The 22,188-nt window shown below is 41.6% G+C and overlaps 1 protein-coding gene across 3 annotated transcripts in view; it reads left to right on the top strand.

Moving 5' to 3' along the window:
* The first annotated feature begins 6,398 nt into the window (after positions 1-6,398).
* The window catches only part of PCYT1B (phosphate cytidylyltransferase 1B, choline), a 31,898-nt gene continuing 16,108 nt past the window's right edge, over positions 6,399-22,188 (top strand). Inside the window, exons 1-4 of one of the 3 annotated variants that reach the window (XM_058829984.1) lie at positions 6,554-6,679; positions 7,061-7,245; positions 18,911-19,010; positions 20,342-20,458. In XM_058829984.1, the coding sequence (XP_058685967.1) occupies positions 7,117-7,245; positions 18,911-19,010; positions 20,342-20,458 (346 nt within the window). In that variant the 5' untranslated portion in view covers positions 6,554-6,679; positions 7,061-7,116. Of the gene's footprint in view, positions 6,680-7,060; positions 7,246-18,910; positions 19,011-20,341; positions 20,459-22,188 lie in introns of all 3 variants that reach the window. The other 2 variants (XM_058829983.1, XM_058829982.1) reach the window with 2 other exon arrangements.

Raw genomic sequence — 22,188 nt, forward strand, 5'->3', positions numbered from 1 at the left:
ACAGCCATGGGCAAGGCTCCACCTGGAGCCAGGGTCTGCTCAACTCAGGAAGGCCTGATCTAGCTGTCAGGTTTAGCAAGGGGCAGCTGCTTCATGAGGACAAGGACAACAATGACACAATATGGCTGGTGGGAGTGGGGGACTTGACACCCAGGGCTACGTCCCACAGACCCAGGCACGGTGATCTGTCAGGCTCAGCTGAGAGTCCAGATCATCATACAAGATTTTAGACCTGCTTCATCTCCACAGGCAAGGTAGAAACACAAGTCAGGTCAGGCCTAGTGGTGATGTGTCGCTGTTCAAGTGGCTTTTGGATCCAGCTTTCCAACACTAGCAAGTCACAAATTTTTAATTCCTTTCAAGTCCAGCTTTTGATTCTTCCTGTGGACACTAGCAGAAAAGTAACTGTGAAGCTGAGAGGAAAGGTCCTTCCAGTTAGGTTTGCTACTTGATCTACCTTAGTTTAGGCAAAATGGGAGAAGCTGTTCAGGAAGAGGCATTCAAATAATAACTAGTAAAAGCTATACTGGCTCCCACATAGCCATTTTACAGTGCATAAAGTAGATGTTTTAGTTTAAATAAAGTGTGTGTCTTTACCCAGATTATGAAACTCTATTATGAAAGTTATTAAGTTTTTGGTACCCAAAATGTTAATGTGAACCCCTAACAATCACTCAAATGGAGTTCACAGTATAATTTCTTATGTTTCACTTGGCAGGTTTGCCTTTGGAATAGTATGGGAAAAAAGCTGTGAAGGCACTTGCGTGAAACATTGACAAATGGAAAGATAAAGGTTGACAGGAACAGTGGAGAGAAAAAAAAAGTATTGGAGACTTGTAATCCTGAAAAAGATAGCATGACAGAATAGTGATGATCTGTCCAAGAAGTTTGAAATTGAGCTGGTGGAAAAGGAAGGCACCAAAGAGACTGAAAATGGATAGAAGTGAGTGCAATACAAATATGTTCAAGAAAGGTACTCTTAGCTTTGTGTGGATTTAAGGAGATTGGAGTGCTTATCTGGAAAGCCAGAAGAAGAAAAAAGGGATAAAAGGTATAACAACACAGTTTAAATGTAAATAGTAAAGAGATTTTTATTAAATAATATTTTGGCTGTAACAATGGGAGGGAGGGCAGAGAATATGAATCATTTAGACAAAGTTTATACTGAGATATATAAAGCAGAGAGATCTGTAGCATTCAGCATTGTATTTTTTTGGTAGCAGTAAAGTTGCAGCTGTAGTCCTATGCTTGCACCACTCTGTAAGAAATCTACAGAGAACACAAAATAGAGCAGGGAGGAAAATGGAAAGATTATAACATGTGACCTATGAGAGATTATTGCAGCTGGGACAGTTTAGTTTAGAAAAGTCAAGAGACATGTAACAAAAGTACTAACCTGCCTGCTGAATGTCAGCTCTCTACTCCAAATTCTCAAACTATTGTTTCAAAATCTTAACCACAGTAGGCATACAAGAGCCAAGGAGAGTAAATCTGTTCTCTGTGTCCAGTAGCAAAAGCAAGCAGTGACAGTAGTTTGCAGCAATGGAGGTTCAGATTAGACATTTAGAAGAACTTTCTGGTAAAAGTGAACAGTGGTAAGAGTGAATTAAATAGATAATTTGGGTTCTGGGAAGGGAAGGACCAACAGAGGTTAGCTAATCTAAGTGCTTTCTAACCTCTGAGTATCCATCAGTAAAGTGTCACTGCTGAGAATCCCTCAGCCTCCCCTAACATTTACTCAATACGTAAATGCTTGATTATTAAAATTAGCAAGGACAATCTAATAACGGGACAGACCAACTTAGCATTTCTCACACTAAGTGAGCATCTCTGACTCAAGAAGAATGAAATGAAGACAGATATCCTCTTGATCAAAATGCAACCATGATTTCTCACCATTTTCTTCAGAAGTGCCTATAAAAGTAATCCATGAAAGAGAAAGAGCACAAAGAACTTTTCCCAAAGCAGGTAACTCCATTTACTCAAAATAGTGCTACAAAGCACAGATGAATGGCATCACCAAAGCTCACTATTTTCAAAAATTTATGTACTTCAGATGATTTACATGTAAACCATATCAGAATTAACATGACATTATTAGTTAAACTCTCATATAAAGACTGACTAATTTAATTCTATACAAATATCCTGAGAATATAGATTTTATTAAACATCACATCTTCACTATGGAATTGTGGAAAGAGCCAGGTATAAAATCACACTGTACCAAATGCCATGGTTTTACTGTTCATCATTTATGGACTGTCATTGCATATAGAAAAACTTTGTGGATTTAATCTGCATATATTTTATAAGACTATTTCGTAAGTAGTAAATATTTTTGATTTATTCTGACAAAAAGAGGATAATTTAGAAGCATTGTGCATTCCACTGGAATGATGAACTGCTCTTAAAAATTAATTAAAGCTACAGTATCAGCCAACATTACATGGAAGCAGCAGAGTGATTGTTGTTGGAGGCAATGAAAACCTAGGGTGTAGTTTAATTCATAACTTTCATTCTCTACCTTTTTTTCCTACCTACATAGGAGGGGAAAAAAATATCAACCATTGTGGGGTTTTAATCTTGGTCTAAAAATATGTTAATTAACTAATTGATCATCTCAGCAATAAGGTACCTTTTTCTGCTATTTTTGACTATTAATTCTAGCATGTCTAGAAATAGCATGATATTGATAGATATATAGATAAATAAATACAGGGATTCATGCATACATAAATATGTATAGCATACATAGAAACACATTATTTTAACAAATCTGCTCTAGACATAAACCATTCCTTCATCTTAAAAAGTCTTACAATTGATCTTATGAAGTCTTGCAGTTAAAACCTTCAGTATATATTAAAGCTCATCTGTTATATATTCAGTAATTTATTCTGTTTTCTTGTAGAAGCTTGGCTTTGAAGTCAAACACTATTTAACCACACTTTTTGTTTCACAGTTTCATGATGACTTTTGAACAGAAATTATGTGAGGGTCTGCTTGTCTTTATTTTGACTCAGTTATAAGTCAGGAGACTTTTACAGCTTCTCTCAGGCAAAGACTATTTTAAATGCAACTTCTGCTGTGGTAACTGGTGGTTGAGATCCATGAAGCTCAGAGAGGGATCATGCTTTCTGTTTGAGAAATGAGAGGATTTAAACAGAACATCTAAACATATTTTTTTTATCTTTTATAATTAATAGTTGCAGTTTGAGAACTGAAGTTCTGTATAAAATAACCCAAATCGCTATGTATCAGGTGAAACTTTCCTAACAACTGAGGCTTTTCCCTGTTTTTTGCCTATTCAATTCAGACCTTGAAATTCAGTGCATTCAGGAGCATTGGTATCATGGTTTCCTGACTTGTTTCCCTGAAATTTACACCCTGAGACAACATTTTTATGCATCAGATGTCTATTCAACTCAAACAGCTGTTGCAAAGAGCTCAGTCATTAAAGTCCATGGTGATGTGTCCCTGTTACTTGGGAAGAAATGGAAGGAGGTTTCCCAGGAGACCATGATCAGCCTGGCACAGGATATTGGTTACAGAAAAGAAATTAGTTGCATGAACCTCCCCACCCATGACGCTTGCTCCACTGGTCTTTTAAAAGCTGCCTGACTTGTAAGGACTCACAGAAGACCATCTGTTGAGCCTTTCCAATCAAACCTAATTTGTATTTATTTTAGAGAGTGAAGAAGACACACTCCAGCCTTTTGAAAGCTCATTTAGCCCCAACAGCTAGAAGATGCAGTTTAAGTACCTTATTCAAGATACACAATATGTTGACTACGATTTTTAGACAAATTCCATTTGGACAGATATGACAGACCCTACATCCTTTTCTCTGGCATTATTTCAATTTCCTCTCTCTCCTGTAATGAGGTACACAATAATTTCTTTTCATGCTCTTCAAACAGAAGGACAGAATACATGAAGTATTTACCAGAGATGGAAATTAAATAAGCAGCATGAAAAGTATTCCACTTCCACTTTGAAATTCTGGCCCAGCTTAGATAGGTGATAACACTGCTGCAAGAGACACATCATTCTGTTACATGTATATGGAAAAACCTATCTGTGGAGATTAATCAAAATGCACCTGGAGTCAATAGCACACTCTCAGCATGAAAGCAAAGATGAAATTCGGCCTTTCATACTAAAAAGAAATAGAAGGCAAGGGAATTTACATTTCCAGTATATTGACAAGCATCCAGCTTCAAGAAAGTCTGCTTTCCTTTCATCTCTATTGCCGTGCACCTGCCTGGTCAGGGAGGGCTAGACTCTCACCCTGGATAAGTCCATACCTGGTGCTACTCCTTCAGGATACCAGCACCATCTCTGAAGAGCAGGCATATGTGGCTGGGTCTATAAAAGAGCTGCCTGCTACCTCTGACTGCTCCAGTCCTAGCACTGCTCATCTGTGCTGTCCAAATATTCTTCTAACAGCGTAACACTCCTGCAAATATTTTTCCTCAGAGAAAATGAGCTACAAATTTCAGGCCGAGTGCTGCATTAATCATGGTTTAATCATTTCCCTTGAGTATGCTTTCCATAATGTGTGAGTAGTTCTTGCAGAATCACTGATAAAGGAACTTAGTTAATAAGGAAAAGATTCAGCTGTGAGATTCACTTAGTTTGGCTACCTGTTTTTCTTGCTTAGTCACCTCTTTTGACATGTATTTTCCTTTTTTCTTGACAGCTATCTCATTCTTTCTTTTGCCATTCTCTTTTTTTTTTCTACTTTCTTTCTCATCTCCTCTTATTTACTTATCTACCCCTTTCCCCTAGTTCATGTATGTTTGTATTACACTTGGTTTTCTTTTGCACTGGAAGGTATGCAAAAGATAAATACATTTGAAATTCGGGTCTCAAGGGGAAAGACCCTGAGGAACAATTCTCTTGTAACTTCTCACAGGTCGGGATGGCCTTACATGTGTGTCTTCTGATGAAGTCTGATTTTTAAAAACAACACTGACAGTGCCCACTGAAGCTAAGTACTACTGAAATCCACTTCCTTGATTCTGTCAAGGTTAACAATAGCCAATGGAGCTGTCTGCTCTAAAAATTTTTAGCTTTATATTATCTTGATCATATTCTCGTGCTATTTAAGAGTAAGAAGGATGGTAATTTCACTTCAGCAGTGTAGAAGCTACAGTCGTGTGTGCTGAAGCAGCTGTACAGCACAACCGAAGATGTAGTGGCTCCTGGGCAGATGTCAGCCAGGTTCCACATGAAGGGCCTGGGAACTCTGAATTTGCCTATGATAGAAACATTTTGCTGCATTTAGAGACAGCTGCTACCATTACAGCCACGTTCTTTATCCATCTCTCGGCAGAACAGGACGATGCTTTTTCCAAAATATAATAACTTTCACTAAAAGGCAATTAATTTCTTCAGCACCGAGAATTTTGTACTCCCAGCACCGTGCTCCTCCTCGGGGAGGGGAGCGGGCCGTGGCTCTCGGGCAGCCCGGCGGTGCAGGCGGCGCGGCAGGCGGGAGCTGTCCGCTCAGCACCGCCCCGCCTTCGGCTGCTCCTGCTCCAGCCAAACCTCACCGTGGGTCGCTGTGAGGGGGCTACCGAGGCCGCCCGGCCCGGCTGTGCAGCTGCGGCCGGGGCCGGGGCGGACACACCGATGCGGTTCCTGGTGTGGCGCTGCCTCCTGAAGCGCTCCGGCACTGACCGCGCCTGCTGTGCTCGGAACACGGCTCGGGATTTGAGCCAACAGTGCCCTTGTGGCCAAGAGAGCCAGTGGAATCCTGGGGTGCATTAGGGAGAGCATTGCCAGCAGGTCAGGGAGGTGATCCTGCCCCTCCATTCAGCCCTGGTGAGATGAATGTATTTGGAGTGCTGTGTCCCGTTCTAGGCTCCTCAGGACGAGAGAGATATGGAGATCCTGGAGTGGGCAGTGGATAGCAACAAACGATTTAAGGGACTGGAACATCTCTCTAACAAGGAAAAGCTGAGGAAGTTGGACCTGTTCAACGTCTGCAAGAGAAGACTGAGAAGGAACCTCATTAATGTGTTTAAGTATCTAAAGGCGGGGCGCCAAGAGGACGGAGCCATTTGGAGGCTCCTCTCAGGATTGCCAAGCTTAGGGTAGAGGCAACGGGAAGAAACTGACGCACAGGAAGTTCCACCTGAACGTGAGGAAGAACTTCTTCATTGTGCAGGTGACCGGTCAGTGGAACAGATTGCCCAGAGGAGTTGTGCAGTGTCCCTCACTGGAGATGTTCAAGAACCTTTTGGACGCAGCCCCGTGCCCCGTGCTGTGGGACGGCCCTGCTCGAGCCGGGGGGCGGAGCCTGAGAGCCCGCGGTCCCCTCCAGCCGGGCCCATTCCGGCCTCCTGGGACTCGCGGGGGCGGGGCCCGCCCGCGGAGCTGCCGCGGGCAGCGCGCGGTGGCGCGGCGGGACAGCAGCCAACCAGGAGCCCGCATGCAAATGAGTCTGCCCCGCCCCCCGCGCGCGGAGCGGGGCGGGGCCCGCCGGTTGCCGTGGCGACGCGAGCGGCCGAGCCCCCGGGCGGCTCCCGGGGAGACCCCCCGCGCCGGGCGGGCCCGGGCGGCGGCCATGCCAGTGCGTGCGGCGGGTGCTGAGTCAGGAACAGGCATCCCCAAATCCTCCTCCGAGACCATGGAGGAGCTGGAACACACCTGCCCGCAGCCGCGCCTGGTGAGTCGGGCCCGGCCGCGGCCCACCCGCTCGAGCCGCCCCGGGTGCTGCGGGGCCGCTGGGCCGGGGGAGAGGGAGGGAGCCCCCGGGCGGCCGGTGCCGCCTCACGGCGGGTCCCTCTGTGCAGCGCCAGGGAACGGGCAAGTGAAGGCTGTCCGAGGTGGGCTGTGCCGTGCCGTGCCGGAACTCGGGGCAGTGCGGTGACAGCCCGGCAGGATTCTTGGTCCGCCCGTTAAAAGCCCGGATCCCCCGCGCTCCCGATGGGTCCGGGCGCGCCCGGGCACCGGCGCGGGTGCCGCATGTGTGCGGGTGGCGGGAGCGGCGGCGGGAGGCGTGCGGTGGCCAAGCCGTGTTACCATCTAAAAAGCTGCCTGTTTCCAGTAGTGAATGCAGAGGAGCGGCCCGCGCTCCAAGGAGCATGTGGGTGGCGGGGAGCGATGGCCGGTCCCAGCCTCTCCTGGTGCCGCTCCCGCCGGGAATGGCAGCCCTCGGCGCTCCTCAGTGACCGCCTGGCTCCGTTTTGCCCTGCGGACCGGTTCTCGGACGGGTTACTGCGCCCAGGAATGGTAAATCCCGCTTTTCTCAACTTCAAGAATCCGGCGAGGATTTTTGCCCGTTCGATTCAGGGAGTCTCGGGGAGCTGGGGGGACAGGAGAATGAGGGAGGGCCGGGAGAGTGATAACTAAAATAACTGCTCTGATGTTCTTTCCTTAAAGACTCCCTCAGACCGTGTAGACAACTTTACAAGGCTGCTGTACCCCAAGAGTTCAGGTTCTAAGAGATGTCCTTCTTTTCATGTGCTCATTTAAAGGATTTTGAGTATTTCCTTGCTTCTTATTTAAATCTGTTATTGTTCCCACCAGGAAAGATCTCTCCTTACCCCAGCATGGTATGCATCATTGGCAAGGTGGTAGAAAGTTAATAATAACAATACATAAATGCAATCGCAGAATTGTGGAGGCAGTGTCAAGATGTGAAATGGATGATGTATGCAACAGTTTAGTACTGGAAATTAGATAATTTAACAACAGAATTCAGTCACAGTGCTAATTAAAACGTATTTAAACATCAAACTTCAGTAATTAAATTCAACAGTATAGTTGAGACATTGTTCTGATATGACAAGAAATAGCAACAGTCATTGGAATTGACCCAAATTAATGTTTTCTTCTTGCTCATGTTATAATTAGATTCAGCTTTAAAGAAGACTGTTAATTTGTTCATGGAAAGCTTTTGGAGCTGTTTTAATAGGGAAAGTTAGCTCAGGTGTAGTTACTGCAGTGTGTTCGTACAGGCTGTCTAAGATTTCTCTGTCAAAAGCTCAGATATAACAACCTGTTTGAATATATTACTCTGTGTAGTCTGACATTTTAAAAGATTTTAAAGAGAGGAGTGACAATATGATACCAGTATTTACAGTATCATGCATTCCAGTATAATTTCTGTGGAAATTAAGGTGACAGAGTACATGAAAAAAACAGGATTTATTATGATGTTTTAGAACTTCCTGAGTACCAATAATGGACAATGGAGACAGTTTAAATAAATATTTGTGAAAAGTGTGTCCTTATGAAGTGATCCTTCATCAGTCATCAAATCATTGTTATCTTTTTAGGCCAAAAAAAAAAGTTGTCTGGTGAAGTATAATGCAATACATTGAACTCAGAGCATAGGGAGTGAGGCAAACGAGTGTTGTTAAGCAGTGTCTGAAATGAGAAAAATTAAGGGCAGGTGTTCTGAAGAGTTAAACGGAATCACCCCTTGACAGACAGTCTAATAACATGGACATGAAGTTCCTGTCAGATCTTTTTTAAGAGCTTTAAGTCTTGATCTGATCTCATCCTTCAAAGGCTGCATGTGCAGTGGTGGGCCAGTAACCTTGTCACCTAGATTATTAGTGTAAAGGAACAAGGGTGTCTCAGGTAACATTTTAGCATTGTTTGGACATCAGGATGATACCTCAGGATGGCTTTGGTACCTCAGAATGATATAACCAGTGGCAAGTCTGTGATATTTACTGATGACTTTTTAATGCTGTTCATTGGTTCTCACACATCTCTAAAATGAATTATCTGGGCTTTCAGGTTATATTAGGCTAAGTTGTAGGAAGCAGTTTTTCTTGAGAAATCACCTCAAATTTTAGAAGGTGAAAAGGGGTTGGTTCTTTTCTGAAACTGTTGTCATCCTTTTCATTGAAATAGGAATTATTTCTTTAAAACCTTAAAATTGTGAATATTTTCAATGGATATCTGCCATTAGACCTCTCATTTTAGGCTATGAAGTCTCCTAGCTTGTCAGGAACTGTCACATTAGGACTAAAGAACTGTGTCCTTCAATGATCAGTAAATCAGGGGACATTGAAGGCAGTTCTAGGGTAAGTTTACATGTGTATTGAAACCTGATGTTTTCCAGTGCCTGGTACTGTTGTAATTATAAATTGCCATTAATTTTTTGCCAAGACACTCTGTGCATTTTCTTAACCAGCTGGAACATTAATGAACATTTGTGTCAGTGAGAATTCAGTCAATTCCTCTGCTCCATCTCTGACTTAATCTTTGCCTTCTTTATGTTCTCAGCTTTTATGTATCTTAGTGCCACGAAAATGTCTGTCTGAGTGACCACATATCTTGGTCTCGATGCACAACAGAGAAACAAACCCATCAGAGTCACAGGTTTTATACGTACCGGTGATTTTAGGGATTTTGTGGTCAAGACAAAACCCCTCACAAATAGCATTTCTCCAATCCTGATTTGCATCCTTTTGCATTTATCCCTTTTCTCATCTGGACCAAACTACTGTGTTAGGCCACTTTCTCATCTGCTGCAGTCCCATTCATATTTTTAAGCCTCAGAATAACCATGGTTTGGTGATGAGGGGCCTTCACTGTTTTCAGTGGGATAAATGTGACTATGGTCATATCATGCCACACCCTCATGGTATGGCAGTTGTCCCTGGATAATTTTCAGTAAGCTGCAGAGTGCTGCCGTGGACTTTGGATCTCAGCCTGGGAATCCTGCCCTTAGGGTTTACCCGCGTGCATCAGTACTAAAAAGGAAAGCTCTTAGTTTAACTAAGAGATATCATAGCAAGAAATACCAAAGAGGAAATACAAAACCTTGTGAAATTATTTGCTTATTGTTTTTATAATTTATATATGCTACTTGGGATCAAGAGTTTGACTTTGTCCCATGTATGTAGCTCCTTGAAGGATTGGTGTGTCCTTTGAAAATTACCAGTCCTCACCTGAAAGAAACAAACAAGCATTTCAACACACTTTGTTCAGGAAGACAGTTCCATGTGACATCTTTCATAAAAGAAAACAATGGCAATTTATAAGGACAGTGCTGCAGATAAATCAAACCCAAATACACATTGAAACTTACTTGAAAACAAACTTCAGAATGTACTGCTTGGTCTCATCTTTCCCTTAGACATGCTAAGAGCTTCTTCTCCTTGTACTTCATGTCTCTATCATCCAACACAGGCATCAGTGAAAACATCTGGGAAAGTAAAGTACTCTTAGGCCCTGGTAACCTATGTCTTATTTTCAAAACTGTCAGAGCCTAACTGAGGGTTAGATAAGTTGAGGGAATTCAGGGCAATGCAACATACATTTCCATCACAGTACTTTTAAAAAAAACAGATGAGCAGAAACCCACCTGAATTAGCTGGGGTGAACTACAGGGGAGGAGAGGGAGTAGATAGGTAGATATGTGGTTGGTTTGGCCTGTGCTCTCAGGAACATTGGTGGGTAGAGGGCAAGGCAGGAGGAATTAAGCAGCAGTTTTCATTAATTTAAAGTGATTCTATCTTTCAGATGATGTAAAGAAGCAGGTAAGTGGTTTTTGTTCTGTCTGCTCTGCCATAGGCAGTGCTATCCATGAAATACTGGGCTGTTCAAGGGTATGTGACATCCCTACTACCCTTGGATGTCTGTTCTCAGGCAGCTGAAGCTGTGGCCAGCTCTCATTTCTTGTACAGGAATCGGCATTGGGACCCTGTGTGGAAGTATCCAAATAGTTTATTGGGGGCTTTTTTCCATCATCATTGCGAGGACAGACTAGCTGGATACTTCATCTATCCATATGGCAGATAAAACATGTTCTGCCAAGGCACTGCAAGTGTTGTGGCCATTTGAGGTTCACCCTTGCAAATCCCCGCATTGTTCCAAAATCCAGATTTACTTGTGTGGTGTTCTGAGATTCAGAGGCTACAGGGTTTTACAGGTCACTAGGAATTGAGTATTAAGTATCTTGGGGCCACTGAATCTGCAGTACTTGGAGAATGAGACTCAAGTACAATTGAATATGACAGATCTCACATAATTTTAGTTAGCTGCTGCTTTAGCCATTTTATTTATTTTCTTGTTTTTTTAGAAAAAAATTAGAGTACGTTAATTTTTTTTCCAATTATTCAAGTACATTTGGAAAACACTTTTTTTTAAATCTTATTGAAGAGTACAGGAGAACATTTTAGTGATTGCACACTGGCGTTGTATAATGGTTCAAGGAGTCACTCTACTTCTTTAGATGGTTTCTTGTTGCTGCTGTTAAGCAATGAACTCAAACACAAAATCTGAAACAATTGCAAGGAAGTGTGCATGCCTTGGACTCCTGTATTTTCATCCCTTCATATTTGCAAAGAATGTTTTATGAGGTTCTGATGCAACCCCTAGCATAATTTCAGTATTTTATTTCCATGAGCTTTCATAGATCTTCATATTCTTCTTTCCTATATCACTGGAAGGCAGTTTTAATCAGAGGAGCCAATGATTAATGTAGGGGGGCTTTATTCTGGGTAAAAAGTGTCCTATGCATCTGTTTCTCTCTCACGTGATGTTATTACAGGGGGGCTGCCATCTGTTTACTTCAATGTGGAATTAAGCATAAATAAATATGTAAATAGCCTTACATTTAAGGAGCCCAAAATTATTTAACTAAATATTTATTTGGTCTTTTAGAAGTCCAGGTTTTGCTCTGGATTAATTTTCATTTTCATAAATGTTGGCTACTATATAAAACCACAAACCCATAAAAACATGCCAAGTGAGGTTTGTGCTTGGGGACACGTAGCAATTTTTGCTGCACTTAAAAAAATAAATTGCCCATAGACATGAAAAATCTGCTTAGATTTCCCCTTATTACATCAGAGGACTTGGAGTTTATATAGGTTCTGAAATGCTACAGTTTCTGCAAAAACATGTTGAAATACATATTTGTGAGATACACAGAGCTACAGATACCTTTTCAGAAATCAGAAATGACCCATAATCACTGAGAAAACATTACATTCTATATAATGCATTCTGTGCTTGCAAATGCAATAATTTAGAAACAGGTTATATTAGGAGAATATTACCAACTTCTTAAACTGTGCTGTTGCCATTACTACAAAGGTTTGTATCATATATTTAAAAAGGAGTGGAAAAACATTGTAAACAGATTCTCTCTGCTCCCTTCTCAGGAACATAGACAACATTATAATATAACATACATAGAAAATGTAAAAAGAACTCAGCACATGCATGGATGTGGAGCAGAAGAAATACAGAATTAGGAGGCAAATACTGACTACACAGGCAAGAATATGTGTAGTGTATACTCAGACATCCACAATCGTGCACATTCACTACAGCCATAGCTGTCTATCCCAGTATGTCCTTTGTTTCCATGTAATCTGCTTTCCTGTTTTACACACATACAAACAGACAGTATAAGGTGAAAACCTCTTGAGAAAGGAACTAGATGAATCAGGGATCTTATAAAGAGGCCCATCTCCCTCCCTATAGGAGTTTTTCTGCTGACAGCTGAGGGACTGCAGAGTATGTGTCTCTTGTGCAGGAGGAAAAAAGGGTTTGGGGTTTTCTTGCTTCTTCATAGCTCTGTTTCTAAGTAATGGTTTATACAATGTGCTGTCCTTCATGTCTGACATAAAATAATTGCTAAATGTGAAGTATATCTGTAAAGAACAAGTAGAGATTGATTATTGGGCCAAATTTACCCAATAATTTAGCTATATAACTGGGTTGCTTTTAGAAGATTAACTCTTGCCTGTGTTAAAGCAGAGTTGGGTTCTTTAGCCATATATCAGGTGAATTTGGAGATGACACTAAGTGAGGTGGGAGTGTTGATCTGCTTGAGGGTAGAAAGGATCTACAGAGAGACCTGGACAGACTCATCAGGGGGCTGAGGTCAGTTGTGGAGCTCAATAAGGGAATGTGCCCTGTCCTGCACTTGGATCACAACAACCGCATGCAACATTACAGAATGGGGGAGGAGTCACTTGAGAGCTGCCCAGCAGAAAGGAACCTGGGGTTGCTGATCACCAGCCAGCTGACCATGAGCCAGCATGTACCCAGTTGGCCAAGAAGGCCGATGGCACCTGGCCTGTATCAGTAATAGTGTGGCCAGCAGGACCAGGGCAGTGATTGTCACCCTTACTCAACACTGGTGAGGCCACATCTCAAGTACTATGTCCAGTCTGGGCCCCTCACTGCAAAATAAGATACTGAGGTGCTGGAGTGTGTCCAGAGAAGGGCAACAGGGGTCGTGAAGGGTCTGGAACTGTGAAGAATGGCTGAGGGAACTGGGTTTGTGTAGTCTTGAGAAGGCTCAGGGAGAAGCTCATTGCTCTGTACAACTGCCTGAAAGGAGGGTATAGTGAGGTGGGAGCTGGTCTCTTCTGCTATGCCTACAGTGAGTGAGCCAGGGGAAATGGCCTTAAGCTGAGACAGAGGAGATTCCGATTAGATATTAGAAAAACTTTTTTCAGTGTTAGGGTGGTCAGACATTGCAATAGGTTGCCCAGGGATGTGTGGAGTCAACATCCCTGGAGGTGCTCCAGAGGCATCTGGATCTGGTGCTGGGTGATGTGTTTTGGTGGTTTAGGGGTTACAGTGGTAGTGCTGGGTTGATGGACTGGATGATCTTAAAGCTGTTTTCCAACCTTCATGATTCTGTGATTCCATACAGAAATGTACAAGTAAAAAGAAATGCATAGTAGACATTCAAAACACAGGAGCTGATGTTATCTTCACTGAATTGATCAGTAAAACAGAGTGGCATTAGAGCAGTGGTTACACATTTTTGGTCTGTTGACCATGTCCAGCCTTGAGCATTACTCCAGGGCCAGCAAGCACTTGCCACTGGGCATTAAATTGCAAATGCTCCACAGCCAGTTTGGTTCTTGGCGGTGGTGTCTGCAGGCTGATGATTGGCAACTAGTGTCCCTTTGAAGGAGACACAAACTTCTTTATCCTGGAATGCCTTGTATCCCTCCTCAGTGCTGGGATATCTGTCTGTAGCCTTCAGGACTGGAGATCATCCAGGCTCACGGGCTACACAGTCCCCTAGCTTCAGTGTGCTCTTCCCGTGAGTCCTGCCTGGATCACTGGTATGCAGAGCTCCTTCCCGCCACGCCAGGGGAGCGGGCCCAGGTGGATGAGTTGCCAAGGGTCACATTTCGCTTCCAGCTGGTGTTCATGGAGGTTGAAGTGCTTCATCGGCAAGTCTTTCACTTGAACTCTGCTTGACTTGGGGCCCATCCTACCTCTAGGATTATTTTGTTTTCTAAATAATGTGTTCCAGTTCAGTCGAAAGTCATGGCTGTCGTGCAAGAATCTTGTCACAAAATTCTTTGGCTTTTTGCAAATATTAGACTAGATTACATAATAGTTGTTCTAGTTTTATAATCTATGAATCTCTACATATATACATCATTATGCTTCTTGAAAAGGTAGTGGAAGCTGCTTTTCTTCTGCAATATCTTCAATTTGTAATTGCATCTTGCACTTAATTATTACTGACTTAATACTAATGATGAATAAAGTATATTTGATTGAAGATAAAGCCCAGAAAGAGCAACAAAGATAATTTGAAATGCTTGCAAACAGAATGCTGAAGATACTGTTCTTATAAAGTTAGTTTGTGATATCTTTAGTTTACATCCACCTCCCTGAGTCAGCAGAACTTTGAGAGAACAGGCTAGGGTTTTTTTGATACTGGCATTGATATTAGAACTGTTTGTAAAAAGTTTACCAGGAGACAACCACCAGTAACATTCAATTACAATTTAAATGCTCATAAATTTACCTGTTTGGGTCAAGCTTACTGACCCAAACTAGGAGACAGCATAGTTTTCTTTTTTGACACTGAACCTGTAAGAGAAGACCTTGGTAGTCCTTAATGTGGCCTTTCCACTCACAGAAAGTGTTCATACCTCAGAAACCTGGCATATATTTACTTTTCAATAGTTTTGATAGGTTCTCTTCTCTTAAATATTCCTTGAAACTGATGTCAGTATTTCCTGCCCTGTAATTATTGTTTCCTAATATCAGGAGCATGTTCCCAAAATAATCATTCCTCATATAAGTAGACCTTACCCACGTGATTTGTTCCAGTGAAATCACTTACCTGTTTTAAATACTGCCTCTGAGACAAAAGGTGGTTACAGCATCAGACCTCCCACAGAATTTCCCTGACAGTTTAATTCTTTCATAAGCATGGGCCCAGCCTGCTTTATCAAGTGTTGCCTCAGTAGCTGTACTGGTTCATGATCTGAAATTTTATTGACCTTTGTTGGTGGCAAAATCTTAGATGACAGTACAACTTTACCAAGAGGTGGAGAGAAAGTACTGTAGTTGCATGAATTAAAAAAAGAGCAGTAGCTCCTTCAATTAGCTGTGTTTCCTACAGTCACCCTGCAGGCAGAGTTAAGAAGGTAGGTGCATTATGGCTTGGATGGGTCTACATTTGCTAACTTAAAAGAATGTTTCTGTCTTCCTTGCTGCTGTGTTAAAAATCCAGCCCAACTGCCAAACATACAGAAAGCAAGCAAACAATAGCACAACAGGCTGTAAACAAAAGAGAAGGTGTGGAGGTGCTTGTGTTCTTGAGCTGTTATTTCAGTGGTAGGACTCCTCTTCCTCTACAAATCACCAACAACTCTCCTTTCAATCACTAGAAACAAAAGCATGAGTGTTATCTCATGCCTAGGAACTAAGTTAAATGGCTACAGTAGCCTGAGACTATGAAGAATGATAATAAAAAGGCAGCATCAAGATACACCTGAAAATAAGGTGCTTCTAGCTGTCCTGTAGGGCTTCCTCATTAAGTGTCCTGGCCCCAGTACCAGCTCAGGTCTACCAACCACATGATGCTCTCTTCTCTGGACTACTGTCTCACCAAATAGAGCAGTGGGTTACAAAGGCATTGCTGGGGCATGTGGAGCTGTGAGGTGTTTGCTGGGAAAGCACTCATTATCTGCCTTCCATCTTTTAATGTCCTGAAGTTTACTGAACATAATTTAGTTTCTTTGCAGATTTCCTAGAAAGCAAGTAAGACACTATTTAAACTTCTCATAGAATGAACAGCTTCTAATATGCAAGGGTTACTAAATATGATGGTTTCCCATACCTTAATTTTACTGTCTTCATTTCCAGGAAACATGACTCTTATTGCAAGAGCTTTTTATCATCTTCTGAAGTAATTATCATTAATAAGTCCTAGTATTACAATGTCTTCTCCGTTTGTGACATGTGATAAGCTTTCTCTCACATACTACTACAGGATGGGGCAGGTCTCAGGAGCTTACCTTGATCCAAAATACAAGGCTAATTTCTCTTGCTTGGCTAATTGCAAAATGTAAATTTCTAGAATATAAGGAAGGCAGAGATGAAGGGAAAAATCTATCGGACAGAAGTGCAAAGTCTTCTTCTAACCATCTGATTATTGGAAAAATTATAGCAAACTTCCAAAAGAACTTTAATGGATTAACCAAAATGATAAAGCTGCTATATAAATTATGTGCTGTTTTCTCACAATTCTAATTATTACTGTCAATAAACTGGAAAGAATACAAGTAATAATATACAAACTGAAAAGATTTGATAAATTATTTCTGGGTTTTAATAATTTCTGGAAATATTTTCTCTTACAGGTTTATATACAAACCAAATGGTCTCATTCTACTCATAAGATGTTTTTGTTAAGCTTAACAATAATTTTTCTAGGACAGATAAAACAAAATAGTAGTGAGTAGTCGTTTGGAAGCTATTGCTATAAATTTCCTTTGATCTGTCAGCACATGGTGTTTATGCTTTTCTCTGTATGGCTTTGACAGAATATGGCTGATTTTAATCTATTACATTTGATGTATTTTCATATCTAGTAACTGAGAAGTCAGCGAGTAAAGGGAATATTGACAGTTCTGGTTCTAAGCCCTGATCTGTAAAGTGAGCTTTAATGACAAACATTTATAAAAGCTGGACCGATGGGAAGCTAATAGAGGTTGTTCTCCATTGAGCAGAGACCAAAAGAAAAATCTCAGTGTTGCAAAGGTGGTTACATGGATGAAAGGCACCACTGTGTTTGCCTGGGGGGAAAAAGAGATATCTTCCTGCAAACCAGGCCTATTTTCTTCAAATAACCTCCAAGGAAACAACCTCTGCCAAGCTAGGAGCTGATTACCAGTTGCAGGCCTCAGACCATAGGCATTATTGTTTTAACATTTCTGCCTTCCTCTTTATCTCAGCAGGAACCAGGCTGTATGGGCTGCCATGTAACTTGACCTTGCTTGGAGATAAAAAGACAGATTAGCACCCAGCAATAGCAAAGCCAGAAGCAAAAAGACAGTATTTAGAAAATAAAGGAAAGAGCTGGCACTGTATGATTATGTGTAATGTTCTACACTGTGCAGCGTGGGTGGTCTGATGAACAGTTCCCCTCCATGAAACCCAGAGAGAAACTTGGGCTTGGTCATAGTCTCTCCATTTTTAACCTTGTCTGTGCAGAGATTCTGTGATTTCCATCATGAAGATACTTATGATGATGATTTCCTGTAACATTTGAAAGTATGGGAAAAAGATTAAGAAAAGAAAAACAGGAAAAAAAGGAAACCTACATAAAATGGCATTACTTTCAGTAAACAAAATGAATAGGAAATCAGCAGAAAGAACTGGATGTGAGTCTTTAATTCTTTGTTGTTGTTTTACTACTGTCCTCTGAGCTTTCCATGCAACAAACCAGTGAGCCCAGAGATCAGCAGCAATTGTGTGTGACATGCCCTAAAGTGTCTCAGGGATGCTAAAGAATGCTAAATGCTCAGTGATTAATCATTTAGCATCAAAATCTGAAGAAAAAAACGGTGTAAAGACAAAAAGGGATGCTGTTATGATCATCCATGGGTACTCAAACTGGTGTGGCAACTACACATCAAATGGTCACTGTCAAAATCCAACCAAGCCACAGCTGCACAGCCATGAACTCCCAGTTAAATCATGGTGGAGGCAAAGTGACAGATTTCCTTCAGCTTTTCTCAACCACCACTTCATCTCAAAAACAAAGCAAACCAAAACTCAGCTATGTTTTTGTAAAGATTTCAGGCCACAAGCTGTAGAAGTGTGTTTTTTTCCTATCAGACCATATGGCAGATAATAAATATCGGAGGGTCTGATAGCTGATAACTTCCTACATAGAAATGGTTAGAAAATACAAATTCAGTAATCAAGTTTCCTGACAGATAATGCCACGTCAGTCTTCACACATCCTCACACTGTCTCATATCTTTAGGTTATAAACTCCTCAGAGCAAGTACCCTTGTGGTGCTCTGATCACAGTTAAGAGTATTTTAGTACTATTACAGAATGTGTCAGACCAGAAAGGAGTCAGATCTTGTTAAATGGGACTTAAGGTTGCATCCTTGCCTTTGTTTTGAATGGCTCCTCAAAATTATAGGAGATTCTGACTAAAACCACAACAAAACAACCTCTACTCCCAATTATCTGTACTGATGCCAGTGGCAGGAAAGGGTGCTTGTTAAGAGGTGGCTCATTTGCAGCTTTCTAAGTCCCAGTTAGTTTTTACAACTGTTTCTTACCGGTAACAGAATACATTTTTCCTTAGGCCTTCAGAGTCACTGAGAGGGGTTAAGCTACTCACACCATCCAACCTGACTTTGTTCTGCAAACAGAAAAACTGTGTACCTTCACCCACCTCAAAGATGACCAAGCCTCTCTAGCAAAGAATTCAGTTACTTGACATGTTTAAAAAGCTTTATTTTCCTTACCATTCTACCTTGTGTGAACTGTGTGTGCTCAGGGATGACCAAAAATCCCCAGAGAGCAAACCAGCACGAAGTCTGGTTACAGCATTCTGCCACAATTAAATGGTTCTTCTACAACTACTTGATGGTGAAAATAAATTCACTTTCTTTGTGCTTTTTTCTCCTTCCAGACTCTGACGGCACCAGCTCCATTTGCAGATGAAACAAGCTGTCAGTGCCAAGCACCCCATGAGAAGTTAACCATTGCACAAGCCCGCCTGGGAACACCAGGTATGTGGAGAGAGCTACCTCCACAGGATTGTGAGCACGCCCAAAGCACTGCTTCTTCCATACAAACATCAACTAATGCTCATTTGTGCCTTCTACTCAAAAGCAAAAGCCTAATGTCTGGTGCTATCAGGTAATGGAGAAGAAACCAACAACAACAGAGCCATTATGTTCTATAAGAGAAACAACAAGAGAAAACATGTCAAGTTAGAGTTTGATGTTTTTGTGGATGTTGGTTGGAAGGAAGGCTTGCCAGCCCCCTCCAGCCAGCCTGAAAATTGTGTTATGTAGTAGCTACCTTCTGGATTCTCATCTCATACTGTCTCTGTATGCTGGAAAATTCTTTTTTCACTGATGTTCCTGTTGATCGTATCAGACCTTCAGTGGCCTTAAAGGTTACTTGCCAATTTCTTTATCTGGGCATCTGTGATTGGACTGGGGGAGTGGGATGATTTCACATGAAGTTGCAAATGCATCCTTCAGCCCTCCCATATTTCAAGAGGTCATTTTAAAAAAAAGTCTCTGTTTACTTATTCTACTTATTTAAAATAAGCTTTTGAAGTATGTACATATTATAGGAGCAAGCTGCAAGGAACTTGCAAGGAGCAGTGTTCTTCCATGGACCCTTGGATATCCTGAGTGCAGAGACATCTCTCTGCTGTCACTGATACACAGTCCATGGAGGTTTGAGCTCTGTTGCTTTCTTCTCCACTGTGCTTTTGCTTGGAGGTGGCAAAGCATGTCATTTGAGAAAGCAAGTCCTTTTTCTGTCTGGAGGCTGCTGCTGAAGGTGCTGTACAGAAAGAGTTACAAGGGTAGTAGCATGAGAAAAAGTAGTTATAGGCTTATTAGAGAGAAGAACTTGGGGAAAGTCTGAAAAAAGTGAAGTAAAAGGTTTACAGAGAAGAGGTAAGCAATATATTTTTACAGCAGTAATTTGTGGAAAAAGATTACTTACAAAATTACAAGAGGGGAGGAAAGGGAGATGATGGGAAAAAATCCATAAGGTATATCTGATTAGAAAGGCAGAAATAAAAGAACAAGACATATGGTGGAACTCTGAATGAGGCAGGAAGATGACATTTTTGCTAAATCAGAATATGGGGATGATGGATGATAATAAATAGGGTAAGTCTGAGGGAGAACAGCAGAGAGTACAAAGAACAGGAAATGTGCAGTATCAAAAACTGCAGGTTCACCTGTGGTGCTTTTGAATAACAGAACTGGGGTAAATCTCTGCAATCATCTGATCTGTGAACAAAATACCATCCAGTAGAATTAGGTGCAACTCATTTGGGATCTGAAAAATCGCTGTTGTGTTTCTTTCTCCACAGTTGACAGACCTGTCAGAGTGTATGCAGATGGAATATTTGACCTCTTCCACGCCGGCCATGCTAGAGCTCTTATGCAAGCCAAAACTCTATTCCCAAATAGCTACTTATTAGTAGGAGGTAAGATCAGAGTTATTTATTGCACTGGATGTTTGCTTCTGTGCTTCACTATCAGAGAGTTATTGCTGTGCTCCCACCCCCAGCTGATTATACTCTATGACTTGAATGCTACTTTCACTCAGGGGCTTTCTATAGGTGATTTGCCTTGAATTACATCTTACAATTGCATCAATTAAAGTAAAAGTCAAATTCTGCTCTCAGCAGCACAGGCACAATTCCCATTCTAGTTAAAGCAGGTGTCTGCATGGCCCTGAGCTTAAAATAGCTCCATATGAATAATTTACCTTTTTCAGTTATTTGCTCAAAATTGTTCAAAGATGGAAATGAGTGAATGAGAACAACCATTATTTATTTCTGGCTCGTTGGTCCCTTTGCCAGCCAGGCACAGAGCATGACCTCTGCGTGCCAGGTCCAGACCCAGCCTTCAGCACCTTCACAGAAGCTAAGTCTGGCCCATTGTCTCTGAAGACCCAAATGTAGGTCATGAGTGGAATGCAATTTCGGTTCACAGGTGTCCCCAGGCAGGTTACTTTCTCTTTTTTCCTTTTTTTTTTTTTTTTTTGTTATGAATCTCTTCTTTTCTTGTGTGCCTGGCTAACAGCTGTTCAGCAGTTGGCCTGTGCCAGAGGAGTCACTGGAGGGTGGCTCTTTCCTGCCTAGCTGGCTGTGCAAGCCCCGCTCTCATGAAGCCTCATAAATGTGCAGTTTGGTTCCATTTTCCTTGCACCTCCAGGGTTGAGATATTCCTCGCAGAAACATTTCACAGCAATCTTCATTCAGCTGCTCAAATGCTTTACAGTGAACATGAGTGCAACTTTCAGGTACTATAAGGTGCATTATTTTACATATTTGTCCCAAATAGTTGTGGGGTGGGGGGGAATATCCAACAGAGAGGAAAAACAAATCTCTTTATAAACATGTTTTTTAGTTTTACTCAAGTTTATGAAATGTGGCAATTCCCATGGAGCTTCCTGTGATGTAAAGGACAAGTCCCTTTGTTAGAAAGGAAACATTAAGGATTCTCTGGTTTCCTGATGAGCCAGACAACTTGTAGAAGAAGCAAGTGGAAGCACAAGACTGTAAGGTTTAAAAAAAAATGAAAGTTATGTTGTTTTTAAATGATTAGGGGTTGCCCCAGATAAGGGAAGGAGCTTTGGGGTGAAAGCCTGGCTCCTTCAAAATTCATGGCATAGCTTCACTTTGCCTTATATTTGGCAGGAAGGACAAAGCAGCCAGCACTCATCAGCACCTTCTCCCAGCAAGGCACTGTGTGTTAGCATGTTTAAAAAATGGACACCTTCCCACACCCACGTACAATTTGTGCTGCAAAAGCACCGGTGTCATATGTCTTTGTGGGCATCACAACCAACCCCTTCTATTGCTTCTTGTGAAGACAATTATTTGGACCTAAGATCAGTTTTCTTTTTAAAATGAACATTTATACCTTCCCAAATCAGTCATTAGAGCAGGATGACAGATTCAAAAGAAGTACAAAGAAAGGTATTGTGTCTGTATTGTACACAAACAAATAATAATCAGAAAATAAAATCAAACCTTTCTTCAGAATTCAAGCAAAAATTACTATTTTCCAATAATTTTGATAGACCTTTTCTTCTAGGAGAGGATAGCCTAAAGATGTCGTAAAGGCTGTAAATAAATACAACTACAGTCTCTGAAGGGATCTTTCTCCTGAATATGCTTTGTTCACTATTAAATTTCTTGTCAGCAGG

Source organism: Poecile atricapillus, chromosome 1, assembly GCF_030490865.1.
Source record: "Poecile atricapillus isolate bPoeAtr1 chromosome 1, bPoeAtr1.hap1, whole genome shotgun sequence".
In the NCBI taxonomy this organism is placed as follows: Eukaryota; Metazoa; Chordata; class Aves; order Passeriformes; family Paridae; genus Poecile; species Poecile atricapillus.